This window comes from Vigna umbellata, chromosome 5, assembly GCF_029865625.1.
Source record: "Vigna umbellata cultivar VRB3 chromosome 5, Vumbellata_1.0, whole genome shotgun sequence".
Taxonomy (NCBI): Eukaryota; Viridiplantae; Streptophyta; class Magnoliopsida; order Fabales; family Fabaceae; genus Vigna; species Vigna umbellata.
Window position 1 is genome coordinate 29,233,190 of NC_142169.1, and position 12,074 is coordinate 29,245,263.

Here is a 12,074-nt window from a genome sequence, read left to right on the forward strand (position 1 = left end):
AAGATGAGGTACTTGCAGAGAGTAGATCTCCATTACAAATAGAATTTTGTTTTAGCAATAGCACTGAAGGTATAAACAACGAAAACATGCAAACAAATATCAATCCCTCCTTCCTATAATAGTGAAAGAAAGATTAAAAAAATGTGTTTTACTGAAAACAGCACAAAAAGATTGCATTATCAAACACTCTGCAGGAGTAGTAGTATTATACGCAGCAATGTACTTCAAAATCTTGATCACAATTTTTAATGATATGATATTTAATTCTGGTACATAGATACATACTGAATTTCTAAAAAATGAAAGTGCATGAAGGATAAAATATATAAAGTAATTCATTGAAGAAAATTCATTAAGATCATCAATATAGTACCCAAATAATTCAGCAACGCAATTCATTGACTTGAAATCTACTTAAACAACAAAAAAACAAAGCTAAGTAACTCTAAGTCGATAATATGATCCGAACACTGGTTGAGATGCCTACCAATTAATCAAAAAGACTGAAGCCCATATCCTGCATCGCAAAACAAACCAACAACAAAAAAAATCAGATACTACTCAAACTAACAATTTAATTGAAAAATAACGAAATCGGCATCGGAATAATTGTCCTCAATATAAACCTAGAAAATACAACGCATATGATAGGTTAGCAAAAGCACGAGAAAGAAAATATTACGTCATCTGATTCCTCCTTCTCTTCCACCTTTTCCTCCTTCTTAGATTCGGCTGCTGCCGGAGCAGAAGCGCCACCTCCGGGAGCGGCGGTCACGGCAACGGCAGCGCCACCGCCGGAAGGCACTGAAGCCAACTTTTCCTTACCGGCGGCGATAAGTTCGGCGATGTCTTTGCCCTTGACTTCGGACAAGAAGTTACTAATATTGTCGTCATTTGCGTCTGCTCCAACTGAACATTGACAATTCAAAGCAAGAACAAATCGAATGAGATTTTAAAATACATGACTTAAAATAAATGTGAAGAAAATGATGAGAAAGAAGAAAATGTGTACCAGATCCAAGGATGAGCCTCAAGTCATCGGCGGAAGGAGCAGCATTGCCTCCCAAGACGGCGAGCAAATAGGCGGCGATGACCTTCATTTTGCGCCGGAATGCGTGTAAAGAAAAACAGAATGCGCGATTTAGAGTGAAGAAGGATGGATGGTTATTGATTACGTAATTACATAAATAGGGTTTAGGGTTTGCACACGATGGGCCCGTATTGAAATAAACCCAACAAATGTTATTATGGGCCTTTCCCCTAAACGAAATGGCCATTTTCTCCTGCACCCTTGTAAAACTTAATGACCCAATTTTACCCCTCATTAAAAAAACCCTAATTATTTTTTCTCCCTCCCTCCTGTGCCGCACAGCTGACCTCTCTCCCTCCATTCTCTCTTCACCTCCCTCTATTTTTTTCTATTAACCTCTCTCACTCCATGGAAGAAGGTGAGTTTGGATTTTTGGAAAATTTGTTTCGGAATATTTTAGTTTGTTGCGAAATATGTTCCATATTGAGTAATCCAAAATGCATTTTTTGGATCTGGTATTCTTGTGCAGCGAGAATCAAGATCAAAGAGAGAGCACAAAGACACAAGAAATGGAATTTCAAGAACCACCGGTGTAAAAAGGCACAAGAGATGGACGTGCATAAAGAAAAAAGCCCGGAGCTTTTCCACGTATGAGTCCATGTGTAGGTCGTTGGATGTACTCATGTCACCTTACAACCAAAACAAATGTTATTTACACCTCACATATTTAACATTATATTTCTATTTTATGTTTTTAAAAATATTTTTTTCTTAAAAGTACCTTCAAAATTTTGATTTATTTTAATAATTTTGGAAATTAGTTACCTAAATTTTCGAATTTTCTAACACTTTCGTATGATGCACTTTCTAGAAAAAATATATTTTGGGAAAAGAATATGAAATTGAGATATATTAATAAATCTAAGAGGTGTAAAACACAATATTGTATTGTATAATAAATTATTAAAATTCTGATATGGCTCGATCTACAGCGACTAAAAAAATGGGAAGGTTGAACCACCGCAATTTTAAACAAATAAGACAATGCGAAAAATAAAACTAATAGAGCTTTTCTAAAAGATCACATTTTCCATCAAGTTATTCAATACTTCAAACAATTAAAATAAAACTAAGTGATAAAAAATTATAATATTTAAGTACTCATTAGTTTATTAAAATAAAAATTATTTTTGTGCTTGCGTAATCCAGTGTGGTAGCTTAGAAGATATTGAAATTTTTTAACATATGTTTTATAGCTGGTTTACAAAAACTCTATTAAATTTATTATCGAGATATAATCATATATGTGAAAATTTGTTTGAACTGTAAATACATAGAATATGAACTATTCAATTCAAATGGTTGATTTTGTGTGGTTTTAAGTTAAATAATAGTTTGTATAATACTAATATTTAGTTTGAGAATAAAATTTATCTATTACGTTTAGTTTAGGAGTTTTTTTATGATAACATTAGATTAAATTTATGTATGTTTGATTTCTTAAGTCTGATCATAAATATATGTTTTGAAAAAAAAATACTTTTTGGACATTATTAAAAAATAATTGTCTTAATATTTGGAATAATCGTTGATGTTCTCGTGTTTGTATATCTAAATTAGCTAAAACTTCTTATTCTTACATAGTATGATTATATTTTGTTGTTAGTTTGGCCTATACAAGTATTCACTATAATTTTCCTTCTTTTGTTGTCAATTTATGTGTTTTTTTTTCTTTAATGGTTAATGAAGATGATGATGTACTTAATTGGATTCTTTATGATGCTAGTGTACTTTCTGATAAAACTGTAAAAAAGTTTTACTCTTTTGGTATGAAACATGTGGAATATGGAAACTTGATTTAGTTGAATGAAGTGTCACGAGTTAAAACTCTGATTTTTTTGAAAATAAATTGTTGCATGACTGTTTACCTATTGATATAATGGTTAAATAAGGAGTGATTTTATGCTCTATGTTATTTGTGTGCTAATAATGTTGAATATTTCTCTCATTTATTCTTTCATTATTCTATTGATATACAGTGGTGGCAATGATTAAAATAAGTTTTTCAAAATTTGCAATTTTCATCTTTAGATTTGTTTGTTCAGTTTATGACCTTATAACCCTTTACTTAAATTGATTAAAGTGATTTTCATTACTACAATTATTTGGATTATTTGTAGGATGAGAAATTATAGTAGATTTTAGGAACCAATTGTCTTTTTTATGTTGTTTTTCAAATTAAAGAATTGCATATGACTGAAAATAAATCTAAGAAGTATATGAGTAATATTGTCTCTAATTTTTATTCAAACTAGGAAAAGTAGGGTGATTTCATTTATGGACAAAATATGACAAGTTCCATTTGTTAATTAGATTAAGATAGATATTGATGGTACTTTTATGGATTGCCCTGGTTTGGTTTTATCTGTTGATATTTGTAGAAGAAGTCGGGATAAATATATGGATAGTTTTTCACCTTTTTAAGGAGTACACACTTCCATTTATGATAAGTTTATGAGAATCATTTATGCTTTGGAGGAGGGGACTTCCAGAGGCTTTGGTTGGTAGTCTGTCATGATTTTTTGGATCAACAGATAATTTCTTTGAGTCTCAAAAGGAGGTGACGTTGGTGTTCATTTCTGTATAAATATTCACTTTAAAGTTTATCACACTTTTAGCAAAGGAAACTATTGCGGTGATAAGTTAGTTAATTTATTTTTCATTTACAAAGACCAATAGTTAGTTTAACGTTTTACTCCATATATTTATTTAATTATTTTTCATAATAAGTATAATTTGCTTATATATTCCTCGTATTTTGTATTATTTTATTTATTTTTTAATAAATTTTTATGTAATATCAAAAGGATTCATGAATTTTAGAATTTCAATATAGTTGAAAGATTAAAGTTCATAATGATATCTAATAAATACGTAAAAATTCACAATAATATTTTATTTGAAAATATTTTAATATATATTTATTTTGTTACAATATCTGTTTCTCATATTTATTGAAGAAAAACACGTGCTCATAAATTAATTAATATTTAACTATGTAAATGAGTTACTTAATGTATATTTAATAATTTTAACCACATACATTTGATAACACCACGTATATTTATTTAAGAAAAATAAAAGGCATAAGTGGTTGATTTGAATGGACATAAAATGAAGTGTCCCTTGTCCAGCTTTGTTTGAAAGCGTAGGGAAGACCATGTCCAGTGAGAAGTGAGAGGTCACCCCTACAATCATTGATACAGTTACTCTCCTTAAAACACTCAAACAAGCACTTGTTTCAGTGGCTTCTTCCTTCCCATCATCCATGGAGATTCAAACTCACTCCCTCTCCCCGACTTTTCAATTCCATCTTCTCTCCCAATCTACCGACACCTACTTCCCTCCCAATAATGCCCCTCTCAACCACTCATCTCTCCGACATGCCACTGCCGCACTCAAGCTGCAAAAGGTCTACCGGAGTTACCGCACCCGCCGCAGGTTGGCCGACTCAGCCGTTGTTGCGGAAGAGCTATGGTCTGCATCCATGCACGCACTCTGATTTATACTTCTTCTACTACAAAATATTATTATCTTAACATATATGACTGAACAAAATTTGATTAGGTGTCACATGATGGATGAATATCATATGTGATGATGGTCCGAGATCAACTTATAATTTATGTGTATAACTTTTGCAGGTGGCAAGCCATAGACTATGTTAGGTTAAACCACAGCACCATTTCCTTCTTTAATTTGCCTGAAACTGCTGCGTTGCGCTGGATCCGAGTTAAGTTGAACGCTGCCAAGGTATCTCATTGCTTCTGTCTTAACACCGTCTTCTATATGTTACTAATGATTTTGGTTCACAGTAGCTAAAGTCCAAATTAATAATATATATGCTGCTGCGGGTCTAATGCTTTTAGCTTCAATTATTTGCGCAGGTGGGTAAAGGTTTGTCCAGGGACTCCAAAGCACAAAAGTTGGCTTTTCAACATTGGATTGAAGCTGTGAGTGTATTAATGTTACTATATACTTCTTGACCAATGAGTTTTTTTTTCTCTGTTGAAATACTGTTGATGTTTTTCTGTACTTGAAGAATCATGGTTGTATATTTGAATTTTGGTTGTGTAAGTAGATTGATCCACGACATCGCTATGGGCACAACTTGCAATACTACTATAAAGAATGGTGTAAATCTGATGCTGGTCAGCCATTTTTCTATTGGTAAGATGTTCTTATTGAGTGAAAGAAAGGTTTCTATTCTTACCTCTGGTTAAAATTAACCTGGGTGAAAATTGAGTAGGCACAATTTTTTATTGACAGTGTGTTTTATGTGCAAAATATATTTTCACCTGCATGTGCCCGTTTCGATAAAAAGTTGAATCCTTTGGCCGGTATCTTGGTAGTTACAAGCTTTATTCCGACAAACAACGTCATCGACTTGGAATACGTAACTCATAAGTATGTTGTTGTTTTGGTGTTTCCATTGTGGGAACATGGGAATCTTCTTGTGATCAGAGACAACCCTCAAGTTTCTCCGTACTATCACTGATTATGCTTTTATATTCAAATATGACAGTGCTTCATATGCAAATTACTATTGTGGAATTGGAAATTGCAATAAATTTTATATCCTGTCTATGGTTATAATAAGGCTTTGTAGCTTTGTTCCTTGTCTCTTATCTTAACACACGGCTATATCATAGTGGCGTTAAGATACAGAGTAAGGTGAAAAAGGGGAGAACTCAGGAGATTTCTAGGTTTTTGTCACTTAAATATTTATTTCTTCTCCTGCAGGTTGGATTTGGGAAACGGGAAGAATCTTGATCTTGAACAATGCTCCCGATCAAAGCTACAAAAGGACTGCATTAAATATCTGGGACCTGTATGTGCTTATCTGATTTGGATGTGTGTGTGTATACATATTTTTTAAATGTGGTTAAGGTTGGCATTCTTGCTTTTTGACACGTTCATCTAACTTTATTTTCCTTTGTCTACTCGTTCTTATTTTTCAAATTTAGCAAGAGAGAGAACAGTATGAATATATTGTGCTTGAGGGTAAAATTATCAACAAGCAATATGGAGACGCACTTCATACAAACGAAAACGGTGATGATGCAAAGTGGATATTTGTAATGAGTACCTCTAAGAAACTTTATGCTGGCAAGGTAACAGTTCAAGTTCGGTTACATATTTTCTTAAGTACAACCTTCCATGTCCTTGACCGTGCCACTAATACATCGCATTAACCTTATAGAAAAAGAAGGGATTATTTCACCATTCTAGTTTTTTGGCTGGAGGAGCTACGTTAGCTGCTGGAAGGCTTGTGGCCGAGCATGGAATTCTTAAGGTGAATCAGATTCGTAGGTTGTATGATTTAATTCTTGTGATAGCTAGTGGAAGTTCTGATATTTGCCTGCTAGATTTTATAGGGACAAGGAGATAGGGGACTACTATTGTTTGCATAAATGTCCATGGACTCATAGTGACTAACTACGGAATTTGACAGCTCCAATTTTATGTGCATTGCAAATGTCTGATTGTATTGAAGTATGACTTTGACTTTTCAGTCCATCTCTGCTTATAGTGGACATTACCGGCCAAAAGATGACACTCTTGACGGTTTCTTATCATATCTAAAGGAAAATGGCGTCAAGCTTGAGGAAGTTGAGGTAAGTGATCTGCATCAGGATATTTTAAGTTAGACTAAAAACTGTAGTACACTATAGTTACAGATTTTGTCAAAATGTTGTTTGTAGAAAATATTCAATCCGAAAGATGGTTATTTAATACCTTGATCATTTAGTATTTTCTGATTTTAATATGGGTTATATCATAATCTTTTTGTTATATAGTAGATAGTGTTTATGGTCATGTGTATACAAGGCCGAAACATCTAATAACTAAAGTGAAAACTAGGTGTTGGAATCACTTAATTATGATTCATGTTTTCAGTTGCGAAAGCCAAATGAAGATTCTGATATATACGAGGACAACAATAACATTAGTGAAGGAGCAGAAACACTTGAAAGCATTGGAGAACTGCATCTGCCTGAAATCTCTGAAGGAACCACCAATGCTCCATCCTTAGTTAAGCGAAATCCTCAATCTGAATCTGTTACTTATGCAAGGACTTTATCAGGTGGTCTTCAGAGTCCCAAAGCTGTGGTGCCCAAGACTGCAATATTGCAAAGAATCAATTCCAAGAAGGGTTCGAAGTCCTACCAATTAGGACACCGACTTTCTCTTAAGTGGTCAACAGGAGCTGGACCTAGAATTGGGTGTGTTGCTGACTACCCTATAGAACTTAGAACACAGGCCTTGGAAATGCTTCACCTTTCTCCAAAACTTCCCCCTACACCTTCATACATGCAATTGGGTGGGCTTGTTTTGTCTTCACCTCCTAATGGATCTTGCTGTAACATTGATGGGACTTGTGTCAATTAATGTATATAATGTAATGTCAGGATCTTTAAAGTGAAGGTCCATGTTGCTTTAGGTTTTAAAGTGAAGGCTAAAGGTGTTTCGTTATTGTTCTTTACCTTATGCAAATTTCTCAAGGACTTGAGCGTGATCTTAATAATAAGGTCCAATCGTTGTCATGATCTCTCACCTCATGCTTTTCTTTTTCCCACTAAACTTGAAGATGTTTGATGTGACTACCACTTGTGAAGCTTTTTATGCTAGATGACCTGGTTTGGATTAACAAAAGAAGTTTATAACATTAGAATATTCAGATGAAAGCTTGTCAGAAATAACTTCTTTAAACTTCTGGATAAGGTATGATTCCATAAAAAATTGTTTGACGTGTATTGATTGAACTGTTAAACTAAACGTGTTCTAGTGAGAGGCTACTGTACATGGTTGGTATATCTTCTGCACTTAACTAGGAATATGCACCAAATATTATGTATCAACTAGCATTGATGTGTAAGGAAAAACTTGACCTGATAACTAAAGCTCCATAATATATATTTGTTCACCTTTTATTATTAAAGAAAAAGTTAAATATAATTTTAGTAGTGAATTTTACACCAAAAAATTCATCATTTGAAACTTTGATACATTCTATTTCTTAAACTTAAAAATAACCGATATAGTTTATTTAATGCAATATATCATTTAAATAGTTTAAATACTATTAAGAAAATATCATATATTCAATAAAACTAGAATAGTTAACTTATGAAAGATATATAAAATGTATGTATAGTTATCCACAACATAACTATAACTTTAAATCAAGTTTATATACGAAAAATGATATTTTGACACACATAATTCTCTTACATTCATTTGACACTATCTTTCCTTACTTTTTATTTTTTTCTTTTTTGAAAAACTACAAAAGTTCATTCTTTTAAGACCATTTTACCCTTGTTAGGTGTGTCAAAAGAATGTCAATGTATGTCATGCTACCCTTGCTCTTTGTATACATAACTCTATTCTAAAAACTATTTACTAAAATACCAATATTACAACTCAAAAGGTAACATTAGTTACACTAAGTAGACCATACATTTGAGTCCTCACCGCCTAAGGTCTACTCCACATTGATTATTTCTCTTTGCTCACACCCATCAGGTGATCATTTTAAATCATACAAAAAAACACAAACAAACAAGAAAAATAAGAAGGGTAAACTAATATTATAAAAGAATCACTTCATGCAATTACAAAGCCTCATATAACACAACTCATTTCATAATCAAACCTAAGCATACAAATAAGTTCTAGACTTGACCAATCTGAATATATGTATTGATGTCAGACTATGACAAGTTGTACACTTCTAGTGGTGGAACAACTGCCCTTCAAGCTACCACACAAGATTAATTTGTTAATCTCTTACAGAACGAGACCATAGATTAGGATCTTCTGCTACTCTTCACCACATAATCTCATTCTCTATCTGAGATGTAACGGTTATTGAAGTATTAGGATAACTTCTAAGGTTGAGTCCCTACATCAATACATCACTCTACTTGGAACCACCGTCAAGAATTTCACATTAGAAACTCTTTTCAAACAATACTTCAATACATACACAACTTTCTGCCTCAACCATCATAACATTCAATATTTATCAGCAAACAAACATTACAATATCAATATATCTCCTATTCATAAGAAACATAAGAAAAGAAACAAAAACTAAACATATTAAATAACGGATCGAATGCCAGAACCCTGCACTCAGCGCCAGACCTACAGTACCATGTGGCGCTCAACTTTTAAACTCACCGCTTAAAGCCCTAAAGTTAGAGAGTTCACTGATTTCGTGGCGCTCAACGTCCTAAAGCCTAGGGGCTCTCGGGTTTGACATCAATCAACGTCACACAAGACCGCTCAACGTCATACCAGATGACAACAACTTGTTTTTCTACTTTGGATGCACATGTGACCTATTCAACAAATAAAATTGGTTTCCTACACACTAAGATTGATACTAAAATATGTTTATGGTTAAAATTAAGTACCATTTTGCTTATTTGATTAGAAACTAGATGCATCAAACCAACTCAAAAGAATCTAAGGTCAATTCTACACATTCTAAACCAAAAATTTACAAACTAAGGGTTTGAACAAGTCACAATTGACCCAAAAACAGACCTCGAACCTTCATTTTCATCACAAACTCTGTCCTTTAAATTTTCACCCCTTAAAACCTTTAAAAATAAACAAAAAATAGTACAAAATTAATCCTATCAACTACTGACCAAATTCAACATCAGATTTTACTTGACTTAAGGTCTAAACAAGTCTTAGATAGCATAAGAACATACCTTAAATCCTAATTTTTTCTATTAAATCATTATTTCAAAATTCAGCCTATCAAAAACCCTTTTTTGATTCAAAACCAACTCTAAACTCTATCTATTTACTAATCTAAAAAAAGCATCATATTTCCACTAAATTATACTCCAAAACAGTAGCCACAAGTGATCTAAACAAGTACAAACCAAACACAAGCATTCATACCAACATTCCTTAAGAAAAACATTAATCAATAAGTATAAATATAAAAATTTTTATATTTTTTAATCGGTCTTATTATTTTAAAACACATATAAACTCTAATATTTTATTTTTTAATTATTGCATTTAACCTAATTAAATTAAATTTTGTTATATATTTAAACATGTTTTACAATTAATATTAAGAAAAAGTTTAAAACGGTATAAAATATTTAAATACCAACAGGAAACATGACAAATAAAAATATTTAAAATATAAAGGAAATCTAATTTCAAATAAAAAAATCAAACACTGTTAAAAAGATATTTAACTCTTAGAAGATAAGTTCATTTCATATCTTGAAATGTTTTGGTGGACCTAGACTTCTCCAGCTGCATGGTCACTTTAAAATATAATTCGGAATAGAACAAGTGGTTAGGAAAATGGAGATGCAATCATGATAACTCTACAAAACGACATGGCAGAAAGTAAAGTTAAAAGTAGAAGAAGAAAGAAATGCAAGAATATTATTATATTATTTATGGACTTGGAAACCGTGCAATATCAATAATGTCCAAGAGACACCGTGTTTCTTGTGACCACTTTTGTGTCATCAGCACAAACAATAATTAGATGATCTGTAAATGGATTTTTGTCCGAAAGACATAAGTCAATGAGGGTTTGAAGATCCCCTGCTAATGATAGAAAAGTGAGAGAGAATCATTGGACTGCTAGTTATCATGATCAGCTCATCAGGAAATGCTTAATTAATGAAGATACTTTTTATGATCCAAAATGTTTTAGACTTAATAGGATAAAATGTGTTTTTGATTGTGTAGAATAATCCATTATTGAAAAAATTAGTCGAGAACAATTTTTTAAGTAGGTCAAATCTTATTTTTATTTAAATAGTTATATTTAAATATATTTTTCAATCCATTGTATAGACACACTCAATTGATAGTATTACATGAACATAAATGTACTGATATAGTAATAATTAATCTTAGGCACATAATTAGTTGAAAGTTATTTATTTAATTAATTTTTAAAACATGGTTATTATCATATTATTATAAAAGAATTGTTTATTTCATTATATGTGAAAAAATATTTTCTTTTGTAAGTCACGCTATAGTTTTGGCTTAGTTAGGAAAAATATTATATCCTAAAATGTTACGAGCCAAAAGATATCTGTAACAGTGTTTGAAATGATAATAATTACTAACATTTGGCAATAAATTAGTCTGAAAAAAAAACATATATATAACTTTTATAATTAATATTGACATTTATATATATAATTCAATAAAATATGTTTAAGGATAAATAGTCAAATTAGTATTATAAGTATAATAAAAACTGATATATTTCATTTTTAGTGTAATAAAAAAAGAAATTACAGCTTTACATATTTATACTTCTTTTGTATTATCTTTCAATGGGAAAACCTTCTAGTTGTTTAGCAAAAAAAAATTCAAATATTCATTTAAGAGCATGAACCAATCATTTTATGCAAGAAGAGCTAACACAACAACATTATGATATCTAATTTATTGGGTTGTAAATTTTGAAACAAAATCTAGTAAAAAAATTCCTTCTATTTCTTTTAAGTCGTACAGCTGTGCAGATATTGACAAGGCGAGTATTTTGGAGGTGCAGACGAGAATTATGAGGTGCAGGTGAAACATCCTGGTTATATCTATCACTCATTAAACATAAAATCTTTCACAACATCCTAGGTTAAATTTTATTTTGACAACTCAAATGTTTGAGATAGGATTTTATTTTCATAATCCAAATGTCATATTTAATTTATTTCATCATAACAAATTGAGAATAACATAGAAAAAATTGTTTAAATATCCACATAGCATATCTCATAAGACAAATCCTTATTACTAATTTATTTGTTATATAAAAGATATATCAAGATTTGAAAAAAGAAAATAGAAATATAACTTTTTTTTAATGACATATTTATATTTAAGTGATCTTTTGAATTTATATAGGAATGAGATGAATAAAATTTCACAAATCAACCATTAATTAAGATAATTCCTCAAAGTTAGATAGTCA

At 31.4% G+C, this 12,074-nt stretch overlaps 2 protein-coding genes across 2 annotated transcripts; one reads left to right on the top strand and one right to left on the bottom strand.

The window, feature by feature from the left end:
- Window positions 1-312: 312 nt before the first annotated feature.
- LOC124842459 (large ribosomal subunit protein P2B-like) lies at window positions 313-1,173 on the bottom strand. The gene is made up of 3 exons (XM_047318948.2): window positions 1,013-1,173; window positions 683-909; window positions 313-517 (listed from the first exon to the last, which is right to left on the bottom strand). The coding sequence occupies exons 1-3, from the start codon at window positions 1,098-1,100 to the stop codon at window positions 491-493; spliced, it is 342 nt and encodes a 113-aa protein (XP_047174904.1). The 5' UTR covers window positions 1,101-1,173; the 3' UTR covers window positions 313-490.
- Window positions 1,174-4,227: 3,054 nt separating this feature from the next.
- LOC124842456 (IQ domain-containing protein IQM3-like) lies at window positions 4,228-7,641 on the top strand. Its single transcript, XM_047318944.2, has 9 exons — window positions 4,228-4,567; window positions 4,735-4,843; window positions 4,978-5,043; window positions 5,172-5,260; window positions 5,834-5,921; window positions 6,058-6,204; window positions 6,294-6,386; window positions 6,607-6,708; window positions 6,992-7,641. The coding sequence occupies exons 1-9, from the start codon at window positions 4,359-4,361 to the stop codon at window positions 7,481-7,483; spliced, it is 1,395 nt and encodes a 464-aa protein (XP_047174900.1). The 5' UTR covers window positions 4,228-4,358; the 3' UTR covers window positions 7,484-7,641.
- Window positions 7,642-12,074: the final 4,433 nt, after the last annotated feature.

What these genes read in the sequence shown, in the direction of transcription:
- LOC124842459 (XM_047318948.2), bottom strand. Translation starts at nt 1,100, where the DNA reads ATGAAGGTCATCGCCGCCTATTTGCTCGCCGTCTTGGGAGGCAATGCT. An exon ending in GAGGCTCATCCTTGGATCTG is followed by an intron (nt 910 to 1,012) that starts GTACACATTTTC and finishes GTCAATGTTCAG; the next exon opens with TTGGAGCAGACGCAAATGAC. An exon ending in AGAAGGAGGAATCAGATGAC is followed by an intron (nt 518 to 682) that starts GTAATATTTTCT and finishes TTTGCGATGCAG; the next exon opens with GATATGGGCTTCAGTCTTTT.
- LOC124842456 (XM_047318944.2), top strand. Translation starts at nt 4,359, where the DNA reads ATGGAGATTCAAACTCACTCCCTCTCCCCGACTTTTCAATTCCATCTT. An exon ending in TTAAGTTGAACGCTGCCAAG is followed by an intron (nt 4,844 to 4,977) that starts GTATCTCATTGC and finishes TTATTTGCGCAG; the next exon opens with GTGGGTAAAGGTTTGTCCAG. An exon ending in TCAAGCTTGAGGAAGTTGAG is followed by an intron (nt 6,709 to 6,991) that starts GTAAGTGATCTG and finishes TCATGTTTTCAG; the next exon opens with TTGCGAAAGCCAAATGAAGA.